This window comes from Myxine glutinosa, chromosome 1 (genome assembly GCF_964187855.1).
Source record: "Myxine glutinosa chromosome 1, kmMyxGlut1.1, whole genome shotgun sequence".
NCBI classification, from domain to species: domain Eukaryota; kingdom Metazoa; phylum Chordata; class Myxini; order Myxiniformes; family Myxinidae; genus Myxine; species Myxine glutinosa.
In genome coordinates this window covers 187859874-187885145 of record NC_136261.1, presented here as the reverse complement: position 1 = coordinate 187885145, position 25272 = coordinate 187859874, and the positions used below count along the sequence as shown (strand labels likewise).

The following is a 25272-nucleotide window of genomic DNA, read 5'->3' as shown; positions in this document are numbered from 1 at the left end:
ACCTCCAGACCAGAGGGCTCTCTGGCTGACAGTTTGTATCGTCAAATAATGAAATATTGTATTGTCAAATTGTGAAAATGCAACATTTTGGTATTGTCCAAAAAAAAAATGGCATTGTCAAATGGAAAATGGTCAAAAGGACATGTTGCCACATTTTCCATACCAGGAGTATCTTACCCCACGTCAAGTACAGATCATTTGGTGTGATGTCAAACTGGCTGACGAATCATGAAGGTGCATCTCAACCTGAGGTGTACAAGACCATTATATTGGCCAGCTCTGGGGAAATGTATTTCTGTAATGTGACGACACAATGGATTGAACAAGTAAAGAGTGGTTGGCACAGGGATGGATTTCCTGCATTTACATTTAGCGTTTGTGGCAGATTGTAGTTACAGCGGAGAAAACCTATTCTCAATGTTCAGGTTGCATTTCTATTTTTCAGATAGTTCGGTGTGTTAACATTTTGCATGAAAAAGAAAAGTCTGCATGATCTCAAAATCAATCCTTGTGTCTGTGTGCGCAGATGTTGAATTTAGTACTTGAAACTGAGGGGATGAAGTCTGAATATGAAGGCATGGTGTCGAACCTGCTGGCTTGGATCAACAACAAGATCACCGATCTTGATGCACGCAACTTTCCCAATTCTTTAAAAGACCTGCATAGCCTGGTCTCGGACTTCAAATACTTCAGGACGGTAGAGAAACCTCCAAAATACGAGGAGCAAGGACACATTGAGGGACTTCTCTTCTCATTACGCACACAGATTGCTGCCAACAATCTGAGTCGTTATAAACCACCAGAGGGTCACCTTCTGCGTGACGTGCAGCGTCTTTGGGCCCAGATGGAGCACGCAGAGCATCGGCGAGAACAGGCCCTCCACGACGCAATGATTCAGCAGGAGATGCTTGAGAAGCTTGCGCAGAGATTTTACCGGAAGGCAAAACTTCGTGAAGCATATTCGCAGGAGATGAGCCGCGTTGTGGGCAAAGAAGATGCAGAAGATGACTCCTTGCTGGCCACTCAGGTCACGCTTCAAAGGATTGGAGCTGTGGGTACAGACGTTGCTGCCTCCCAGGACCGGCTTGCGATGCTAATCAACATGGCTGAGGAACTTGTCAGCAAAGGTTACCATGATAAGGCCAGTGTAATCAAGAGGTAAAAAAACAAAAACAATAAAGGTTTTCCTACATTGGATTTGACGATATTGTAGTCGAAAATGATAAATTACTTATCTTAGTCAAGTGGCCTTTCAAATAATAGTTTTCAAATAAACTAATATGCAATTCGAGATTGATCATCAGATTTCTTTCTCAGTAAATCTATCCATTGTAGTAAAACGTGGGTAAGAGCAACTTGAAGGTACGTAAAAGCAAAATGCTTTTAGATATTTTTCGAAATGTAAAAAAAAAAAAAAAAAAAAAAAAAAAATTATATATATATATATATATATCTGTGCAATGCCTGTCTTGTCTTGGCACTGAACTACTACCTCAAACTTTTGTGAAATCGTACCAAACTTCTGTTATGCACCTATCTCTCCCGTGTGTATGTCCTAAGGGTATCTTTTTTGAAATTTTTTTGGAAAAAAAGGATATATATTTGAAATTACTTGGTGGTGAGGTGTTTTTAATTATGTGGTGGTGAGGTCTTTTTAATTATGTGGTTGGGTGTTTTTAACTACGTGGCGGTGAGGTGTTTTTAATTACGTGGTGGTGAGTTGTTTTGAATTATGTGGTGGTGAGGTGTGTTTAATTACGTGGTGGTGAGGTGTTTTTAATTACGTGGTGGTGAGGTGTTTTGAATTAGGTGGTGGTGAGGTGTTTTGAATTATGTGGTTGGGTGTTTTTAATTACGTGGTGGTGAGTTGTTTTTAATTATGTGGTGGTGAGGTCTTTTTAATTATGTGGTTGGGTGTTTTTAACTACGTGGTGGTGAGGTGTTTTTAATTACGTGGTGGTGAGTTGTTTTGAATTACGTGGTGGTGAGGTGTTTTTAATTACGTGGTGGTGAGGTGTTTTGAATTGCATGGTGGTGAGGTGTTTTGAATTATGTGGTGGTGAGGTGTTTTTAATTACGTGGTGGTGAGGTGTTTTTAATTACGTGGTGGTGAGGTGTTTTGAATTAGGTGGTGGTGAGGTGTTTTGAATTATGTGGTGGTGAGGTGTTTTGAATTACATGGTGGTGAGGTGTTTTAAATTACATGGTGGTGAGGTGTTTTTAAAAACACCTCACCACCTCACGTGGTGGTGAGGTGTTTTTAATTACGTGGTGGTGAGGTGTTTTCAATTACTTGGTGCTGAGCTGTTTTTAATTACTTGGTGCTGAGGTGTTTTGAATTACATGGTGCTGAGGTGTTTTGAATTACATGGTTTTGAGGTGTTTTGAATTACATGATGCTTAGGTGTTTTGAATTACATGGTTTTGAGGTGTTTTGAATTACATGATGCTTAGGTGTTTTGAATTACATGGTTTTGAGGTGTTTTGAATTACATGATGCTGAGGTGTTTTGAATTACATGATGCTGAGGTGTTTTGAATTACATGATGCTGAGGGGTTTTGAATTATGTGGTGGTGAGCTGTTTTGAATTACGTGGTGGTGAGGGGTTATGAATTATGTGGTGGTGAGGTGTTTTGAATTACATGATGCTGAGGTGTTATGAATTACATGGTGGTGAGGTGTTTTGAATTACATGGTGCTGAGGTGTTTTGAATTACATGATGCTGAGGTGTTTTGAAATACATGATGCTGAGGTGTTATGAATTACATGATGCTGAGGTGTTATGAATTACGTGGTGGTGAGGTGTTTTGAATTACATGGTGCTGAGGTGTTATGAATTACATGATGCTGAGGTGTTTTGAATTGCATGATGCTGAGGTGTTTTGAAATACATGATGCTGAGGTGTTGTGAATTACATGATGCTGAGGTGTTATGAATTACGTGGTGGTGAGGTGTTTTGAATTCGATGGTGCTGAGGTGTTATGAATTACATGATGCTGAGGTGTTATGAATTACATGATGCTGAGGTGTTTTGAATTGCATGATGCTGAGGTGTTTTGAATTACATGATGCTGAGGTGTTTTGAATTACATGATGCTGAGGTGTTTTGAATTACATGATGCTGAGGTGTTTTGAATTACATGATGCTGAGGTGTTTTGAATTACATGATGCTGAGGTGTTATGAATTACATGATGCTGAGGTGTTTTGAATAACATGATGCTGAGGTGTTATGAATTACATGATGCTGAGGTGTTATGAATTACATGATGCTGAGGTGTTATGAATTACATGGTGCTGAGGTTTTGAATCACCAAGTGCTGAGGTGTTTTGAATTATGTGGTGGTGAGGTGTTTTGAATTACATGGTGGTGAGGTGTTTTGAATTACTTGGTGGTGAGGTGTTTTGAATTATGTGGTGGTGAGGTGTTTTGAATTACATAGTGGTGAGGTGTTTTGAATTACATGGTGTTGAGGTGTTTTGAATGACTTGGTGGTGAGGTGTTTTGAATTATGTGGTGGTGAGGTGTTTTGAATTACATAGTGGTGAGGTGTTTTGAATTATGTGGTGGTGAGGGGTTTTGCATTACTTGGTGGTGAGGTGTTTTGAATTACATGGTGTTGAGGTGTTTTGAATGACTTGGTGGTGAGGTGTTTTGAATTATGTGGTGGTGAGGTGTTTTGAATTACATAGTGGTGAGGTGTTTTGAATTATGTGGTGGTGAGGGGTTTTGCATTACGTGGTGGTGAGGTTGTTTTGAATTACATGGTGGTCAGGTGTTTTGAATTACATGGTGGTGAGGTGTTTTGAATTACCTGGTGGTGGGGGGTTTTGAATTACTTGGTGGTGAGGTGTTTTGAATTACATGGTGTTGAGGTGTTTTGAATGACTTGGTGGTGAGGTGTTTTTAATTGCGTGGTGGTGAGGTGTTCTTAATTGCATGGTGGTGAGGTGTTTTGAATTACGTGGTGGTGAGGTGTTTTGAATTACGTGGTGGAGAGGTGTTTTGAATTACGTGGTGGTGAGGTGTTTTTAATTGCGTGGTGGTGAGGTGTTTTTAATTGCGTGGTGGTGAGTTATGAATTACATGGTGGTGAGCTGTTTTGAATTACATGGTGGTGAGGTGTTTTGAATTACTTGGTGGTGAGGTGTTTTGAATTACTTGGTGGTGAGGTGTTTTGAATTACTTGGTGGTGAGGTGTTTTGAATTATGTGGTGGTGAGATGTTTTGAATTATGTGGTGGTGAGGTGTTTTGAATTACATGGTGGTGAGGTGTTTTGAATTATGTGATAGTGAGGTGTTTTGAATTACATGGTGTTGAGATGTTTTGAATTATGTGGTGGTGAGGTGTTTTGAATTACATGGTGGTGTGGTGTTTTGAATTACATGGTGGTGTGGTGTTTTGAATTACTTGGTGGTGAGGTGTTTTGAATTACTTGGTGGTGAGGTGTTTTGAATTATGTGGTGTTGAGGTGTTTTTAATTATGTGGTGTTGAGATGTTTTGAATTACGTGGTGGTGAGATGTTTTGAATTACATGGTGGTGAGGTGTTTTGAATTACTTGGTGGTGAGGTGTTTTGAATTATGTGGTAGTGAGGTGTTTTGAATTATGTGGTGGTGAGGTGTTTTGAATTATGTGGTGTTGAGGTGTTTTGAATTACATGGTGGTGAGATGTTTTGAATTACATGGTGGTGAGGTGTTTTGAATTACATGGTGGTGAGGTGTTTTGAATTATGTGGTGGTGAGGTGTTTTTAATTACGTGGTGGTGAGGTGTTTTAAATTACATGGTGGTGAGATGTTTTGAATTACATGGTGGTGAGGTGTTTTGAATTACGTGGTGGTGAGATGTTTTGAATTATGTGGTGGTGAGGTGTTTTTAATTACGTGGTGGTGAGGTGTTTTAAATTACATGGTGGTGAGATGTTTTGAATTACATGGTGGTGAGGTGTTTTGAATTACGGGGTGGTGAGATGTTTTGAATTACGTGGTGGTGAGATGTTTTGAATTATGTGGTGGTGAGGTGTTTTTAATTACATGGTGGTGAGGTGTTTTAAATTACGTGGTGGTGAGATGTTTTGAATTACATGGTGGTGAGGTGTTTTGAATTACGTGGTGGTGAGGTGTTTTGAATTACATGGTGGTGAGGTGTTTTGAATTACATGGTGGTGAGGTGTTTTTAATTACGTGGTGGTGTGTTTTTAATTACATGGTAGTGAGGTGTTATTGTCCGAAACTTCTAGTCTGCAGCTACACCTCCAGTATGTACGTGCTGAGGGGTTGTTTAAAAAAAATAAAAATTTTCAACCAAAATTGCTTATAAAAATGTAATATCACAAACACTACAAATAAATTTGTGCAAAATAATTGTTTGTATTATGATTGGTGTAAATCATGACAACACAGCAACTCAGGTACAGTCATTATCCTCAGCTAAAATGTGCCCGTTCCTCTGTAACGACGCGTGGTGAGGCAAGCGCAGTGAGCATATATATATATATATATATATATATATATATATATATATATGTGTGTGTGTGTGTGTGTATATATATATATATATATATATATATATATATATATATATATATATATATATATATATATATATATATATATATACATATATATAAATATATATATATATATATATATATATACATATATATATATATATATATATATACAGTATACTGTATATATATATATATATATATATATATATACAGTATACTGTATATATATATATATATATATATGTGGGTATGCACAGTGCCTATAGAAAGTCTACACCCCCTTTCCAAATTTTCACCTTTTGTTACCTTTTAGCCTGGAATTAAAATGCGTTAAATCGGAGTTTTTCCACCTTTATTTACACATCACAACCCACAACTTCCAAGTGAAAAACAAATTCCCGAAAATCAATTAAAATACAAAACTTTTTTTTATCTTGGCTGGATAAGTGTCCACCTCCCCCTGAGTTAATACTTGGTGGAAGCACCTTTGACAACAATTACAGCTGTGAGTTTGTTGGGTTGGGTCTCTCCCAACTTTGCACACCTTGATTGGGTAATATTTGCCTTTTCTTCTGAACAAAACTGTTCTCTGTTTAACAACAACTGTTTGTCTTTTTTGTTCTGCATATAATTATTTCGATGGAAGAATTAACATTGTTCGGTGAAAATGCATTTTTTTTTTTTTTTTGGATACTAAATCGAGGCTCGTGAAAGAGCTGACATTTACTTCACAAACAAATCAACCAGACAAACAAAATATATAAAAAGAGGGAGCGGAAGACAAGAGAATGGGAAGCACACAAACACTTCAGAGCACACAACATTTAAGAGCAGGGAGATGTGTGGGAGGGAGAGGGCTTGGGGGGAGGAGGCGTGGGAAGGGGAGTGGGGGGTGGGAGGAGTATAAAACACAAGGACACCAAGGACTTCCAGGACAGAATTTGGTATTTCAAAAAGTGGAATTGGGGTGAAATTATCGGGGATAGAAAAGATCAAGGTTTTGGATGGGGGAAGATAAGAGATGGTGGTGAACAGCTGTTTTAAAGACCTGGAGGGTGGAGTGGGATTGAAGAGAGTGAGGGAGTTTGTTCCAGAGGCGAGAGAAAAGAGGCATGAAGGAGTGAAGGTGAGCAGAGAGTCTTGATTTTGGCAGTTTAACCACAAGAGGGTTGCAGGCAGATCTTGTGCGACCTGTAGGAATATTTGCGGGACAGAGCCCAGAGAGAGCTGGGGGGGCAAGGCCAGAAAGGAGTCGGTAGAAGACGGAAAGACCACCAACCTGCCTGCGGTGAGTGAGTGAGAGGCCCTTGGAGTTAGCTTCATCACGGGAGATTCCAATGATTCTGAATGCTTTGCTTTCAACAGCGTGAAGACGAGCTAGGTGTGAGGAAGGAGCACCAGCCCAGAGGGGAGAGCAGTATTCCATTGAGCTGCGGATGAAAGCCTTGTACGTGGTGAGGAGCTCAGGTGTGCCAAGGAAGGACTTCACACGACGGTGGATGCCCAGTCGGCGACTGGCTTTGGAGGCCAGATTTGAAATGTGGTTTTCCCAGGAAAGATCATGGCAGATAGTGAGACCCAAAAGTTTGAGTGACAGAACTTCTTGGAGAGGATTATTCAGAAAGTAGATGGGAGGGTTGTCCAGTCAGTCTTTTCGGAGAGACATCGTAAGAGTGTGAGATTTGTCAAGATTGAAAGACATGTTCCACTTGTTTGCCCAGTCTGTGATTTTGTCCAGGTCTGCAGAGAGTGAGGAGGCTGCAGACTGCCGATCTGAGGGATGAAGAATGGAGCGACAGAGAGTAGAGTCATCAGCAAAGAGATAGAGAGGATTTTCAAGAGAGTCGGAGAGATCATTGATGAAGACCAGAAAAAGCACAGGGCCCAGAACACTGCCTTGGGGAACTCCAGCCTGAACAGGAAGAGGAGATGAGAGAAACCCATTCAGGGCCACACATTGACTACGACTAGAGAGGAAGTCCGCCAGCCATGCGTGGAGATTTCCATGGATACCAACAGAGGAGAGTTTGATGAGCAGAGCGGGGTGCCAGACCGTATCGAAGGCACGTGATATGTCAAGGGAGACAGCTCTAATTTCCTGTTTGGCATTGAGGACCTCCATCCATTGCTGAGAAAGCAGTAGCAGCATGTCCAGAGTAGAGTGACCAGGTCTGAAACCAAATTGATGATCAGAGATCAAGCCATTGGAGAAGAGGAAAGATTTCATATCTGAAGCAATGATGGATTCCATGACTTTACTGATAATTGAGAGAAGGCTGATTGGTCTGTAGTTGCTGGGATCTGTTTTTGCACCTTTTTTGTGCAAAGCGGTGATGTTGGCAGATTTCCAAGCAGATGGCAGATGACCTTGAGCAAAGGAGAGTGTGAAGAGAACAGAGAGAGGGAGTGAAAGAGCGGAAGAACAAGATTTTAGGACCCGTGGGCTGATGCCGTCAGGTCCAGTTGCAGAATCAGAGTCGAGGGTTGACAGAAACTTTTCCACCTTGTCAGGAGGAAAGGACACAGAGTCCAGGAGCAGCTGGGTACGACTGGGTACGGTGGGTACAGAGAGGGATGGGTTTGGGACACAAGATTTAGAGGCAAACACAGAGTTGAGGCATTCAGCTTTTTCACGCGCGGAGTCAGCCGTGTGGCCGTTTGAGGTGAGGGAGGGGATGGAGGGGGAACAAACGCCAGAAACAGATTTGACCAGACGCCACCATGATTTGGAAGAGGGAGACAGATAAGAGAGTTCTGTCCTGAGAACGGAGAGATATTGTTTCCTGGCTCTCCTGAGGGTGGACACACACTTGTTTCGGGCTTTGTGAAAGGAAATGAGATTTCCTTCCGTTGGATTTGCTTTCCAGGAGACGAAAGCAAGTTGTTTCTGGGCAATAGCCTCACCACAAGATTCCGTGTACCACGGACGGGAGGAAGGGAATGACAACTGAAGATGAGATGGGATAAATCTGTGCATGAGAGAGAGCAGTTTACTTTGGAAGAATTCCCAGGATGAGTTGACATCAGAGGCGGTAGAGATGGGAGACCAGTCCAGATGATTGATGGCTGCTTGAAGACCATGCCAGTTGGCCTGAGTGAAATGCCAGACTCGTCGACGCTGAGGAGGCTCTCTGAGAATGGTCAGAGAGATGTCCACTTTAACAAGCACATGGTCAGATGAGCCGATTGGAGCAGAAGAAGAGCAGCAGACATTTTCAGGGAAGTTAGTCATAACCAAGTCCAGAAGAGAAGATGCTCCGTTGATTGAGATCCGGGTCGGGAAATTGACAGATTGCGTCAGTCCCAGTGAGTCACAGAATTCCTTTGCTGAAGAGCCATGGCTGGTGAGAGAGGTACCCACACCCAGCCAACTGGCATGGTGACAATTGAAATCACCACATATGAGGAAGAGAGAGTTGAGATGGGTAGATAGAAGTTGGTCCATGTTATCAGACAGCGAGATGTAGATGGAGTCATCACTGTTTGGTGGACGGTACAACACACATATGAACAAAAGGTGGGAGCGAAGGGGAAGCCGTAGCCAAAGGTATTCCTGGGGGTGAGGTGGAGAGAGGGCAGTGCAGGGCGAGTGAGGAAGAGAGTTTCTTATAAAGATAGCAACCCCCCCTCCAGGACGAGGCTCAGGTCTATCATACCGGAGGAGGGAGTAACCTGGGAGAGATACCAAGGAATCAGAGACATCATGAAGGAGGAAAGTTTCTGTTAAGCAGATCACGTCTGGTTTGTCAGAAGCAACCTGTATGGAGAGATCAGTCAAGTTTGAGCGAAGGCCCCGGATGTTTGAGGTCCATACTGTTAAAGAAGAGGAAGGGGGAGCATCGGATACAGAACGGGGGGGGGGGGGCGGGGAGCAGTAGGGTATGATGTGGAAGAGGGGGAAGAGGTAGGGAGAGCTGTTGAAGGTGTGTCAGAGATTTCAGAACAGCTTGGAGAAAGGGAAGAATGGGGCGGACAAAAGGTTTGATGGTGATTGGGTGAGGCGCAGTGAGGTGTTGCTTGAGGAGGGGGAAGAGTGAGGCAGAAGGTTGAGGCAGATGAAGGTGAGAGTTGGAAGGGGGAAGAAGCGGGGAGGACGCTTTGAGGAGGAGGGGTGAGAGGGGAGTCTAGGAGGGGAGGAGTGAGGGAGGGTCTCAGAGGGGAGGGGTGTGGGGGGAGTTTAGGAGGGAAGGGGCAAGGGGGGAGATTTGAAAGGGATGGGTGATGGGGAAGATTTGGAGGGGAGGGGCAAGGGGGAAGATTTGAAAGGGATTTGAATGGGCCGAGATAAACTAGGCCGCGCACGCGGTGGGACAGAAAAGGGTTAAATTATACAAAAGTTTGCAAGAATTGCAAATCAACAGCAACTGGAAAACACCCTGCAACACATGCACAATAAAAAACGAGTAGAAATTGACGAATACACGAATGGAAAAAATACTTTAACTTTTGCTGCCGTCCAGAGGTCGAACACGCTTCCTTGCTCCAGGGACCGGAAACGGAAGTCCTTTCGTTTACCTTTAAAACCTTCTATCTAAACTTTAAAAAATATACACCGTCATAGCAGCCAAATCAGCTCAGGTATATGCAATGCAGCACAAGAGAATGTTTGGAATTGCTAAGTTAATGACTCGCCTTCGCCACGCAAAGGACACCGTGGGATCTTTAACTCCCACCAACTATTGCTGGAAGTTTAACGTCCATCCTTGGGATGGCACTCCATTGATGAACCACCCTGCCTGTGAAACCCCAGGATGACAGTTTATAGCTGGGTCGGGATTCAAACCCAAGGTAGTTATTACCCAGGTAACCCAGGTAGTTACCCAGGGAAGTTATTTACGTCACATAGTTGTCAAAGCCAATAACAGACCCACAAAAGCAGGACTTGACTTCCTCCATCTAAATGACCTGGAAATTCAATGTAGCTGCATGAACTGTTTAATGGTGCGTTTATTCACCCGCAGGCGAGACATTGTTGTCCAGCAGTGGAAAGACCTTGGGAAGCAGCTGAAGCACAAGCAGACGGCATTGGAAAAGCGTTGTGCGTCTCTCCACCTCGCACAAGACATGGACACTCTCTCTGTCGAGTTAAACCGGCTCATGGTGTGTAGAAAATACATTACATGGTCCTGAGTTTGGCACACAGTGATTTCTTGACTTCTTTACTGTAACTTTTAAATTCCTCCCTATGTTTCACTCTGCCATTGATAAAGGAAAATGATGTTTTCCTGTTATTTTTACTGCACACCCTTACCTCTTCCAAGTCAATACTGAAGACGTGTTCCAACACAATATTCATTGCAGTTTTTCCAGACCTTCCATTGAATAAAAAATCTCCTTTTTTAACAGGGGCGAAGGAACGTGATAAAAAATTGGGGGGCTACTTCTACTAATTATTATTATTTGTAAAAAAATTTGTAAACTTTTTGTTTTTGTAATTTGTAACGTGTGTTTGTTGTAATTTGTAAACATGTGTAAATTTTTGTAATTTTGTAATTTTTGTATTTGTAAAAAAAAAAAAAAAAAAAAAACATTCCCGGGTTTAAACTAATTTAAAGAGCGAAGAAAAAATGACGATCAGGCTGAACGTGATGTAAATACAGTTTCTTTTTTATCTTTCTTTTTCAAAGCTGTGTATTTCAGCCAAATTCGGTGGAAACTTCCACACTTTATTTTATGCACTTTGCCCATTTTCTGAGTTTGTTTGGCTTCAGTCAAATTTGCCAAAATACTTCATGCTTGAATCATTTGCTTGGCAAACGTCATTCGCTGATGTCAATATGTCGATCTTGTGGGTGCGACCTTTCATTGCACGGCAGATCAGAGAGTTGTTCAGCCTTTGTTTGCTCATAGTTGACTTCAGGTATTTTTTTCACTCTTCTCAAGACTGAATGACCGCTCGGATGTTGCTGAGGTAATTGGCACTGTGTAGTACAGGCTGACAATATTATGGACTTCTTTAAAGAGCTTCTTACTGCCTAAATCCGTAAAAAAAAAGGCCTGACAAATGGTCTCCATGCTTGTTACACGGACAACGCCGGTGTCCGATCTTACAAGATCGGGTCACATTTTAGCTGGAGTCTAATGGCACTTTTCCATTGCATAGAACGGTACGGTTCGGTACGGTGTGGTAATCCCAGTGTCGTTTTTCCATCGCACAACAGAACCGTTAAAATCGGCGGAGTTATCTGAAGTGACGGGAAAAAATGCCCAAAACGGTCTGCAGTATTGCTAGCTCCGCCCATAGGTCTGGGTTCGGCTCGCTTGGTACCTATGCATAGCAGGAACCAAACTTAGCACGGGTACTTAGGTACGGTACTGGTTCGCTTGGCAATGGAAAAACGAAAAAACGGATTTTGGTTACAGTAGGGTACGGTACGGTACTGCGGTAGAAAAGTGCCTTAGACGTTCTAGATTAATGTCATTTTTGTACTGGTCTTCAATGGATTTCTGGAATACTCCCCATTGGCAGCTTCGAGAAGCAGGTTTTCCAGATTCTGGAGTCGCCGCATGCATTTTTGCTCAAATCTTCGGTCAAGCTCTTCATCCAGAATGTGAAGGACTTCATAGAAGTTCTGTCAGAAGTACTCTTCTACAGAGGCGAAGTTGTGTGGCTGTTATTTTATCAATTCTCCTTGGTGGAGATGTCCTCCGAGGTCGTACCGGCCTTTCTGTTAAGACCTCCGATTCCTTCAATATTTTTCAATTTCAATCCTTTTAATTGGATTTTTATTACGTCAGCCACCGAATGAAGTTGATGTTTTCACCCCTGTTTGTCTCTGTCTGTCTGTATGTCTGCTATCTGTCTGTTTGTCTGTCTCAGAACAGGATGTCTCAAAAAGTTATGGACGGATTCAGACTTAATTTGGTGGACAGGTTGGGTGAGTGATAATGACGAAATGATTAGATTTTCGTGTAGATCCAGATCTGGATCTGAGAATTTTTAAGTGATTCTTCACTATTGGGGGATAGGGCCAGAAACTATATATTAAAGCATGACATCTCAAAAAGTTATGGACGGATTCGGACAAAACTTGGTGGACATGTTGGGTGCATGACAAGGACTTTTTCTAAGTGATTCTTCACAATTTTGAGAGATTGGTTCAGGTCCGGATGCAGATCCCGCATATCAGTGAGATACTAACCATGAAATGTTCAGCCTGGTGGAGGTATGTGCTCTACCACGTGCCGTTGTCGTTTTATTTTAAGTGTTGCTGATGCCATAGCAGCCATCTCCACACAAGTTGGCATTCTTCCCACCATCCCTTTCTATTTTTTTCTGTAACTTTTTGTGACGTCCATTTTATAATGTTATTATGCCAAAAAATTAATATATTGATCATATAGTGATAATATTGGGACAAAAAAAGTAATCAAATACTTTGTGCCACCCAGGCTCAAGCCAGCACAGGTGACCTTGGCGAACACCTGACCGCAACCAAGGCATTGTTGGACAGGCAAGACTTACTCGAGAGCGAGCTCAGTGTACCTGGTGAAGCTATGAAGCAATTGGACAGACGGGTGAAGACCGAAAGTGACAGCGACAACTTGCAAGAGCTTCGATCCAAGGCCAAGGCACTCCATGTCACATATGACAGGCTCTGTGCAGCAAACAAGCATCGGTGGGAAAACATCATACAAAAGACATGATGGCAAAATGCAAACGATGGGAAACGTTTAATTTTCAATTTTGTTTGCTTAAAATGGCGATAGACTGTAAATCAAATGTCAAGTTATTCGTTGTGATATTTATTTATTTGTTGTTGGCTTTTATTGTCCCCCGTCGCACCGCGGAGTGAAAGGGGGACTATGGTTTTCCCCTCCGTCGGTGTGTGCGTGCGTCCGTGCGTCCGTCTGTCCGTGCGTGCGTGCGTCCGTCCGTCCGTGCGTGCATAAGCGAAGGACCGAATTATAATTTGGTGTGTGGGTGCAACCCACGTCAAAATCCAAGATGGCCGCCGCCATGTATGTCTGAACCTTGTGAGCAAAATATCATGAAAAATAAACGAACTACTAACTTCTAATCTGGTGTGTGGGGGTAATTACGCATAAGGAAGAACGCTATTGAAAATTGGGTCGCCACGTCAAAATCCAAGATGGCCGCCTTGCATCTTCCACTTTGTCAACTCAAATCACTTCACTGACGGGGGACCTAGGCGTAACGCGTGTTTATATAATTGTCTTCCTCTGTTTCCATTTTCAATGAAAACCTTTTTCTCTTAAAGGTCTTCTCCAAAGTGTACACCCATTGCTAAAAAAGAGTTTTGCAAAAACATCATATCCAGGTTACTCTCGTGAAATTGATGACTTTATAAACTGTAACTATGGTAAGAAGGTGGGCTTTGAATTGTTGTGCAGAGGTCGAGGCTTGTGGAAGAGAAGGATGACAGTGACAGGTGAACTTACATACAAGGGACACACAGACAGACCAGAAAAGTATGTATATAGACAAAGCTGCAGTTGGGCACAGAGGGCTGTGTCAACAACAAGAAGAAAAAATAATAAAGGGTACTGGTACACTATATTTGATGGAGGTGAATCTTAAAGTAGGAGATAGAATAATATGACGAGATAGACTGAAGGATGACATTTTAAAGATGAGAGAAAATGATAGAAAAATAGGACAGATGATTAGAAAAAAACTTCTATTTAGTGAGAGTGACATGCACAATCTGGTCAAATGGAGGGGTTGAAGGCCTGGAAGGGGAGGAAGGCCATATTGGAAGAGTGGTAATCAATAACTATAAGGCCACATACCTTCTGTAAGGACATCCTGTATGGCAACATGCCATGTCCCTTAACGACTTGGCAAGAGATGACAATTACATTAAATGCATTTGAATTGAACTGTTTCCATGGGAGCAAGATGGCAGGTAGTAACACCAGTCCACGTTGTAAAGCTATATTTTCCATTAACTGCATATGAATTCCTTCTTTTTTTTCAATACAAGATCTCTAATGGAGCTGCCACACACACACACACACACACACACACACACACACACACACACACACACACACACACACACACACACACACACACACACACACACACGACACCACAGGACTATAAGAAGAGACAAACAGTCAATGAGGTTGGGGGAAGTGCTATCACTTTTCTGGTTTGGACAATTATTATGATCTGACAAGGGCCAAGAAAGGTAACTCTATTTCAGTTGGACATGTTCTTGAGATATTAGGGAAATTTGGTGCAATGTAAGAGGTTCTGTGTGATAACAGTGTAATTACATTGTTGAATTGATTTAGGGTGCACCTTGAGATGGTGTCCTAGAGAATGGACATGGAAGTGTAGTACTGTGTAACGAGGTGTGCGTTTGTCTGGTACAGACGTGGTGCTCTCGAGGAGACTTGGTACGGTCTAACCTATGTACGAGACTGTGAAGAGGAGCAGGCCTGGATATCCGAACAACTGCGGATGATGCAGGCCACACCTTTGTGCCGCGATCACAAAAAGATCATCACTCTCAGCCAGAAGCACAAGGTTATCTTTTTCTTTGTGATACACTTAATTAACCCTTTTTCTTACTTTATTGCTTTTTACCATTACTGGTCTACCTTTGTCAAATGTCTACAATCTGTTGAGGAGACACAATGCGAACATGCAAAATGAGCAGATGTTTGTCTGCACATTGTCATCGGTTGTCTTTCTTCAAGGAGACTGCATCAGGAGCAGGCTGCCCTTCAGAAGGAACATTTAGCTATCTTTGTTGTAAAAAATCACGTGTACATAAAGGAAAATCACGTGTACACATGTGTACATAAAGGACATGTGTACATAACATTGTACCTTTCACAAGAGTTAACTTTTAGGGCAATAACTTTGCCATGTAGATCCTGCTAATAAATTAAGGTAAATGGATGAAATATAATGAACTGAACCTCCAATGGGTCAAGCATCCTTGTATCTAGAAGTTTCATTAGATGTGTCTGAGATTATTGAACAACCATATATTATGTAAACAGAATGCACATCCAACGATTGAATGTCACATGGACCAAGGTCACGTCTGATGTTTTGACCAGGTTTGATCTAACTAATTAGACTAATTGGTAGCATTTCCCCCCCCCCGGCAGCTATTGGGGAGCATCCATATTTTCAAGGCATTCTAAACATCTTGGAATATTCTTAAATGGGAAATAGAATGCAATGCTGATTTATTACAAAAAGGCAGGATTTTAAAGAACTTATCGGCCATTCATTAACAATGCAACGATAGTGCATTATTACAGGGTCCACACGAAATTCAATAGCTAATTTAAGTGACCCTAAACCTTCCTCCCCTCCCCTACCAGTATTTACCCTACATGTCACGTTTGGGTTTTTCCCCAACCCCTTCCTTCCCTTAATACAAATCTCATCCTAACCTTTTTCTTCTCTCATCACTCTTTCATAACACTCTCTCTCTCTCTCCTCTCTCTCCTCTCTCTCCTCTCTCTCCTCTCTCTCCCCTCTCTCCCCTCTCTCTCCTCTCTCTCCTCTCTCTCCTCTCTCTCCTCTCTCTCTCTCTCGTCGTTGGTGAGGCGTGCGTGGGTGTGGCGTCATGGTGGCTGTGCATGTTGAGCGGTGAGTTCTCTGTCGTGTTGGTTGGTTTTCCTATCCCCCATTTAGCTCCCTTGTGTCCTTGTTTATGCTTGTAAAGTTTCCCCTGTGGGTCCTTTCATTGTTGAGACAAGAGAGAGGGAGAGAGCGCACACGGTAGGTGGTGTTCGGTTGCCTCTTTTCGAACCTCCGGGTTTGAGGCCTGGCCTCCATTTTGCTGTGTTTTTCCTAGTCCAGGCAGCGGTGTTTCGCTGCTCTAAACGGTTCCTGGACCTAGTCCATTAGTTTTTGGTTTTACCTCCACTTGCCGGTGTTGCTTGTGGTTGGTATCATTTTGTTGATTTCTCACCTTTTATTTATTTAATTTACGTTCGCTATGGCAAACGATTGTTTGAGGAATAGCATGTACGAGTCGCTCACTCGCAAGCATGGGCTGGTGTGTGACCCTCCGAGTGAGGTAAAGATGGAGCAAGTGCTTCTAGCAATTGGAAAATGCGTCGGCTCGCATAATATCCGTGCAGCCTCTCGAATGAACAAGAAGGTTGTTGTGTTTGTATCGGAGGTGCACATGGTGAACTCCGTTGTGGAGCAAGGCCTTCTCATAGAACCCGACATGTTTCTAGTGGTTTCCCCATTAGATACACCTGCGGTGAGGGTCAATGTGTCTAATGCCCCTCCCTTTGTTAAAGGTGAGGACTTGTGTGCTCAATTGAGCAAGTTCGGTACGATCGTATCAAAAGTGACAATGGTGCCGATACACTCGGCAAGGGGTGAATTTCGACACGTGATGACTTTTAAAAGGGTCGTTTACATGATATTGCCCGAAAATGTGCAAAAGCTCAATGTAGTTTTGCATGCAAAGATTAATGGCCATACTTATAGAATGTATGCCTCCACGGACGTCATGACGTGCTATGGGTGTGGAGCTTACGGACACGTAAAGAGTTCCTGTCCCGGTTTGGTGAGACCATTGGAGAATCGAGACCAGGTGATTGCAGATTCTCCTCCCTCCCCACCGAATGGGGCGGATGATATTGTAGACTCCTCCCCACGACCTAATGGTGATCGAGAAACAGTTGACTCCTCCCCCTCACCTACTGAGATACGTGGAATGGTAGACACCTCCCCACAACCAATGGGTGAACAGGAAACAGTAGACCACTCCTCCCTACCTGCTGGTGTGACAAAAGTGGCTGATCCCTCTCCTACTGTACAGGACTGTACGGATGACAATATGGAAGGGTTCGTAACAGTGGTTCGTAAAAAAGGACATAAACGTTCATGTCCCGTCATGAAGGATGCAAGCACAGTGCAAAGTAAGGTACTTGTTGTGTCAAACGTATTGCCGAGCTTGCAAGATGGAGCTTGTGTAGAGAATACCTGTGTGGGTTTGCAAACTGAACCGGCACCGGGTTTAAATCTAAGCAATTCGTTTGCACCACTTGCCGAACTGTTTGAGGGTTCTGAGTGTGATATAGACATCGAGCATCCTCGCGCCTCTCAGGAGGACACAAGTGGTGATATTGATAACCCTGATGTCGTACATGACATTAATGTAATGGTCACAGAGGTGGGCGCAGGGATGACCAGGTGTAATGATAAAACAGATAAGGCAGACAGCCCCTCAGAAGAAACCTGTAAGCCTACACGTTTCGAACAAAATAAAAGGGATGATAAGAAGGAAGCTGCATATGACGATGAGCAGCTAAACATGAATGAAAACGATATCCATGTTTCTGATCCTGGGGAGATTTGTGCCTCAGAAATAGGGTTGCATCAGGAAGAGAATGACAAAGATGATGCGTTTGAGTTTGATGAACCCTACTCTACCTCGTCAGGTAGTGGGTTTTGTGCCCAAGAGGATGAGGATGGGGACACTGTAGTTACAGAAGATGAAGTTAAAAAATTCCTCGATGAATCCTTCAGGAAAAGGAATGTCAGAATTCAGGATTATTTCCCAAACCTACATGCTTTTCTAAAAACTACTAGAAACATGATTCGTGATCCCCAGCAAGTTGGGATCTCAGAACCTCAATTTCAGCGGTTGAGGAAGTGTGCCACTAAGGCAGGAAAAGAACTCCAAGAGGAGGAAAATCAATAAAGAATAAATGAAGGTAACGTCTCTCAACATAAACAGAGGCCACAGCTGTATGCGGCGTCTGGAGGTGTTACAACTATTTGAGAAAGAAAAGATTGATATTTTCATGTTACAAGAGACACACATCAACCAATCTTGTGAAGACGAGTGGCGCAGAATGTTTAAAGGGTGCCATGTTTTCTCCAGTGCGGTTGAAGAAGCTAAAGCGGGGGTTGCAATAATCTTGCATCCTCGCCTTCAACCATCCGAGATTCACTATAGAGAGATTTGTAAGGGTTTCTTGATGGTGGTGGATTTTATTAGCAGCAATCAAAAGGTTAGCATTATTAATGTGTATTGCCCCAGTGACAGCGCTGAAAGGGCTCTATTTCTTCCAAAATTAGCGGATTGTTTAAGCACTGTTGATTTGACTTGTTTAATTTGTATGGGGGGAGACTATAATTGCACACTCAACCCTCGACTGGACAGGAACACTCCTGAGCCACATCCACCCAGTGCAAAGTCCTTGGCACAACTTGTGAAAAAATACAAACTTAGAGATGTATGGCGATTACAAAATCCAAACACCCGTCAATATACATGGGTGTGCTGTGCAAAAAACCAGTTAACCATGGGACGACTGGACAGATTGTACGTGAACCAAGGAATGGTGAATCTGGTTAAGAGAACAGGTATAACTCCATCTGGCTTTTCTGATCACCATATGATTGCAATGGAATGTATGTTACCCTATCATTGCTGTAAGAGTGTACACTGGAATTTCAATGTGAAATTGTTACAAGATGAACATTTTAAAAATGCCTTCAGACTGGTATGGGAAGGATTAGAAAAGAAAAAGTGTTCCTATGTCAATATGCGACAGTGGTGGGACTGTAGCAAGTCACAAATTCGGATTTTCTGCCAACAATATTGCTCGTATGCCACTAGTAATACGTCTGGGTTGATAAGTGCTCTAAAAGCAGATGTACTTAAATATGAACAAGAAGCTGGAACATCTTGGGGAAGTGACCAATATCAGCAGCTGATAGAAAAAAGACCCTGCTGGCCCAACTGGTCAAAGAGCATGCGGCGGGAGCAATGATTCACCTGTGGATGAGCAGAATACACCTCGAGACTCCAAACAAAGATTTCTTCAAAATGCAGAAGGCTGCAAACACTTCTCGGCAGATTCAGAGTCTACGCTCTCCCGACGGTGTTCTGACTCACCAAAGTGACATTAAACATTCACTGCAAGAGTTTTACTCAAACTTGTTTACTCCAAGAACGGTGGATAAAACGATGGCAAATGAGATGATTGAACTTCTCCCATCTCTTTCTGAAGAGCAGCAACTCCAACTGGAATGTGACATTTCTCTGGAGGAGCTCACAATAGCAGTGAAACAACTCGAAGACGGCAAGGCCCCCGGAATTGACGGACTTCCTGCTGAATTTTACAAAGTTTTTTGGAATGTTCTGGGTCCTGCTTTAATTGAGATTTTTCACGAGAGCCTAAATCAGGGGGAATTGCCCTTGAGCTGCAGAAGAGCTGTCTTATGTCTTCTTCCCAAGAAAGGGGATTTGCAGCAGATTACAAACTGGCGGCCTGTGTCATTGTTAAATACTGACTATAAGATTGTGTCAAAAATGCTTGCAATGCGTCTTAAAAAGGTCATCTCGTTCTTAGTTGGGAATGACCAAACGTATTGCATACCTGAACGATCCATGTATGACAGTATTTTCTTGGTTCGAGACTTGATTACTCTCGGTCAAACTGCGTCGCACGCATTTGGGTTATTACTCCTTGATCAGGAGAAAGCTTTTGACAGTGTGGATCACTCATTTCTGTTTGCAGTTCTTACTAAAGCAGGATTTGGAGAAAAGTTCATTTCTTGCATAAAACTTTTATACAACAATGTATCATGCCTGCTAAAAGTAAATAACAGTCTGTGTCGTCCTTTCCCCTTTCAGCGTGGCATCCGTCAGGGCTGTCCACTGTCAGGCATGTTGTGTACACTGTCCATCGAACCCTTACTGGCTCTCCTTCGTACCACTTTATCTGGTTTGTCCTTGTCAAACAATTCCAAAATTGTTACGTCAGCATATGCAGACGACCTGTGTGTTGTGGTTAAAAACCAGGAAGATGTTTTTGAGCTATCCCTGTGTTTTGCCAAATTTGAACTTGCTTCATCAGCAAGAGTAAATTGGAACAAAAGTGTAGCTCTTTCTTTGTACCCAGATACCCTATCGGGGTCACAGGCTTCACATATGGTTCCCCCAACTCTTCCAGGAGGAATGTTATGGAAAACAGATGGGTTTAAATACTTAGGCATCCATTTGGGAACTACAAGCTATATGAAGAAAAACTGGGATGGTTTCTTAGATAACATTAAGCAGAAACTATCAAAGTGGAAAGGGATGCTCCATATCTTGTCACTTAAGGCACGGGTAACGATAATAAACAACCTGGTGCTTCCAATCGTATGGCATAAGATCATAGCACTCCAGCCTCCTCAAGCTCTGATCACCAACATTCAGAGTGGTCTAGTTGACTTCTTCTGGGGAGGCCACCACTGGCTTAAGCCAGATGTGTTGTGCAGACCAAGTAATTCAGGTGGTCAAAACCTAGTGCACATCCATAGTCGAATAATGGCTTTTCGGCTAATGACAATAAAACGCCTGCTGTACAGCGAGGTTGTGCCCTGGCGTCCTCTCACGAATACCTTGCTCAGGCAAGTAGGTGGAATGGACTATGACCGGGAACTTTTCCTTATGGACTTGAAGCAGGTCGACAGAGCTCGGCTCCCTGCATTTCATCGGTCTCTCCTGAACGCCTGGCAAGCTCTAGGAGTGCAGCGGTTGGAGATCTCTTATGATCCCAGGAGGTTTGTGCATGAGCCATTGTTCCAAAACTCACTATTCGCTGAAGTATCTACCAGCCGAGCTTTTATGGAACATTTTACGAACAATGGGATTAATAAAGTGCGAGATCTTATGGAGCTATCCTTAAAGCGATGGTTGTCTGCCAGCGATGTTTCTGGAAAAATTGGCTTGCGTTCAATGAGAATAGTGAGCAGGGTCATAAAGATTGTATCCCAGACTTTTTTAGATTTAAACATTGGGTGGAATGGGGTAAATGAAGAAGTAGATTTTCGTTTAACCTTCCCTGAACTCTCAGTCACTGCCCAGGAACAACATGGTGTGTTTTCCTCTCACAGCGAAGAATCCGGTGTGTTCCACATCATGGGAAAAAGGGCAATGTATAGAATTTGTCTAGAGGTGTGCTTACCGGGCTGTGCAGCACCCTTAAGGAATAAGTGGAAAGAGTCTTTACCTGCAGGAGCATTTCTCACTCCAAATTGGGATGAAATGTACAGGAGTCCTACTGTTGGACGTACAGGAGACCTAAATTGGAGACTGGTGCATCACGCCCTGGCCACACAGGTGTTAGTTCAGAAGTTTAACCCTGCTGTGTCTAATTTATGTCCTTTTTGTGGTAATGTTGAACATTTGTATCATGCGTTTATTGAGTGCAAGAGATTGTCATCTCTGTTTCTGTATCTGAGCCGAATCTTTTGTAAATTCAAAATTGTTTTTTCTGTTACAATCTTTGTTTACGGACTTGCATGTAATACTAGGAAAAACTCTGTGATTTTTCTTTTGAATTTTTTGCTTGGAATTGCTAAGCTTGCAATTTATAAAACCAGAAAAGCCAGATTAGGTAGTGGAAAAAATGAAAATGCACTTTTTTGTTTCATCGGGATGGTGTCAGCACGTATAAAGCTCGAACATGCTTATCATGTAAACATGGGGAACCTTCTTGTGTTTGAAGAGTTATGGGGCATGGGGGGTGTTTTGTGCAAATGCATTGGAAATGAGGTTGTGATTTGTATGTAAAGTGGAGTTGGAATACTTTGGTTTTATACTTTTATAATAAAAGGACACAAAGTCTCTCTCTCTTCTCTCTCTTCTCTCTCTTCTCTCTCTTCTCTCTCTCTCTTCTCTCTCTCTCTTCTCTCTCTCTTCTCTCTCTCTTCTCTCTCTTCTCTCTCTTCTCTCTCTCTTCTCTCTCTCTTCTCTCTTCTCTCTCTTCTCTCTCTTCTCTCTTCTCTCTCTCTCTCTCTTCTCTCTCTCTTCTCTCTCTCTTCTCTCTCTCTTCTCTTGTCTCTCTTCTCTCTCTCTTCTCTCTCTCTCTCTCTCTTCTCTCTCTCTTCTCTCTCTCTTCTCTCTCTCTTCTCTCTCTCTCTCTCTCTCTCTTCTCTCTCTCTCTCTTCTCTCTCTCTCTCTCTCTCCTCTCTCTCTCCTCTCTCTCTCTTCTCTCTCTCTCTCTCTCTCTTCTCTCTCTCTCCTCTCTCTCTTCTCTCTCATCTCTCTCTCTCTTCTCTGTCTCTTCTCTCTCTTCTCTCGTCTGTCTCTTCTCTCCCTTCTCTCTCGTCTCTCTTCTCTCTCTTCTCTCTCTTCTCTCGTCTGTCTCTCTTCTCTCGTCTGTCTCTCTTCTCTCGTCTGTCTCTCTTCTCTCTCTTCTCTCGTCTGTCTCTCTTCTCTCGTCTGTCTCTCTTCTCTCTCTTCTCCGTCTGTCTCTCTTCTCCGTCTGTCTCTCTTCTCTTGTCTGTCTCTCTTCTCTCTTCTCCGTCTGTCCTCTCTTCTCTCTTCTCCATCTGTCTCTCTTCTCTCTTCTCTGTCTGTCTCTCTTCTCTCTCTTCTCTATCTGCTGCTGTCTCTGTCTCTCTCGCTGTCTCTGTGGCGAGCCATCTGATGGTGAGCCATCTCCGGCACCAGGAACAAATTACAAAGTCCTGCCCCTAACTATTGATGGGAGGGGGATGGCAAACCACCCAGTGTAACCCTTGCCAAGAAACAGCTTCAGCAGACCAAAGCTCTATCACACAGAGTATATATGGTACATCGGATCGGAATGTTTCTCAAATTTTACCCACACCTCCTCCCCTCACCCCATTTTTCCCAACCCCTCCTCTCAGCCCCATTTTCCCCACCCCTCCCCTCCGATGCTTACAAAATAAATATTTCGACACCAGTACAAATTCCAAATGTTGTGGACTTCGAGAGCTGAAGATTATCGATCTTTTTAACTTGTTCACATGTGAATATCAACATTTATCTGTCCTTAAAACACACAAATGACAACCATCACACTTGTTTTGGCCAATCACAAACAAGCCATGACGGATTGCATAAGAATCACCTGGAACATTCAATGAAATTCCATTTTCTGCTTAATTGGTGCATTTATTTTCCTATAAGTATGGAAAGTGAAAAAATTAATTGATCAGACTTCTGTGCTTTAAGCTTTATTTGCCCTCTGGGAATGTTCTGCCTTTTTAAAGCACAGCCATGGTATATTTCCAGGTGATTTGCCTCCCCTTCATGATGTATGTCTGTCTGGTGCCCACAACAGGTTCTTGAGGCCGAGACCGGTTTCAAGAAGACCGGTGGATTGCAACTAGTCCAGAGAGGAGATCAACTGTGTGGACGTGACCATCCTATGGCGAACAAGATCCACGATGCCGCTGAGGGTCTGCAGGAGAAGCACAAGAGGCTGCTTCAGGTGCTGGCGCTCCGTGCAGAGGGGCTGCGTTACACTGCTCTCGTGACACAGGTAAGCATCATAGAAAACTCGATGTTTCCTTGCAGCCTTTTTACCACATAATAATAGGTGGAACTATTAAAAAGATATTGTTATGTCGGTGGGTAGGGCATATATAGATTTAGGTAGATCTGTATAGGTATCATGCTCTGGTTGTCGTGGGTAGCTAGAACCATCTCAATGTAAATAAGTAGAGGACCTGTAGCCCGAATGTTGAATTAAGTGTATCTTCATCCCCATTACGAGGAATGGGGCATGATAAGTAGAATAAGGACTAAGCTAATTCCCCTGTGTATCAGACCTGGTGATCATTCCTTTGTCCCGTATGGCAGCACATCACACAGATTAGCTAGGCCCAATAGCGCACAACATTAATTAATTCTCCCGCTGCCACAAGACTTACAGGAAGAACAGGCAGGAAGTCAGTTCGGGGCACTGCCAATGGGGCCGCAGTCAGCCACATCACCAGCTGGCACAGCAACACACATCGTGCAAGGCAGGCTGAGGCCATGCCCACTTCATGCGTGATTGGCCAAAAGGGTTTTGATGGGAAGATCACACCATGGGGTAAGAAGCTGGCCACTGATTGGTGGAAGGAAGGTGGAAGGAAGCGGCGGACTGATTGGTGAGCGACCAATGGCATGAGACAGAAGTGTCGTGGCCATTGGTGGAGAGAGCGCTGACGTCACACCACGGCCGGTAAAACCACTGACTGGCCGACATTTTCGCTCTCGTTTTTGTCTTCCTTCTGGCCCGGAAGTCTTCCCTTTGCTGCCTCATGATTCCGCTCCCTCGACCGCTTACTCCTTTCACTACCTTCGCCCCCGACCCTCTCTCGTTCCTACACCACAAACATTGGGTGCATCGGAGTTCCGTGACGAATCGAGGAAGACGTTGCATGGCTGAAGGGGCGGGTTGCACGCATGCCCGCTCGCTTCATGCGAAGGACGATGCGTCGGGGCCTAGCGAACGACGAGCGTATGAGTGAGGCTTGCCGTTGGAGCAAACAGGATCTCGCGTGCGAACAACGAGCGTACGAACGAGGCTTGCCGCTGGAGCAGACGAGACCGGACGAGCGGGTGGCTCAGGGCCTAGCAGTGCACGAACGAGGCGGATGGAGGCCTGCTTCGTGCCAACCAGAGCCGCGTTAAACGACGGAGCTGCACAACCTAATGATTCCAGACATCACATCCAGACAGATAAGTACAAACGCGCACACAACGGTTCCTTTCGATTAATCCTTCCATTTGTCTTGTATGTGAAGTGAGGTGTGGGGGGATCCCGATTTAGGATCATATTACTTGCCGTCGCGTCCCATTGTTCTCGGGTTCCGTAAAATAAATCGTTTCTTTTTGTACATAATTCCGGTGTTCGTGTGAATTTAATCACTTCACAGGTTGGAGACTGCTCCGGACCGCAAGGTAAATCTTGCCGCTTCTTGTTCCTCTTCCTTCTTCCTCCCGCGCGTGTACAAGCAAATCCGCCATTGATCGTCACCTCATTAAGCTCGTTTCCAT

At 43.4% G+C, this 25272-nt stretch overlaps 1 protein-coding gene across 4 annotated transcripts in view; it reads left to right on the top strand.

Annotated features, from left to right (window-relative positions):
• Positions 1–25272, top strand: part of SPTBN5 (spectrin beta, non-erythrocytic 5) — a 305552-nt gene that overhangs the window by 44932 nt on the left and 235348 nt on the right. For all 4 annotated transcript variants that reach the window (XM_078781338.1, XM_078781331.1, XM_078781325.1 and 1 more), the window contains 5 exons: positions 527–1158; positions 10480–10618; positions 12911–13137; positions 14864–15017; positions 23567–23767. In XM_078781338.1, coding sequence (XP_078637464.1) covers positions 527–1158; positions 10480–10618; positions 12911–13137; positions 14864–15017; positions 23567–23767 — 1353 coding nt within the window. The remainder of the gene's footprint in view (positions 1–526; positions 1159–10479; positions 10619–12910; positions 13138–14863; positions 15018–23566; positions 23768–25272) is intronic.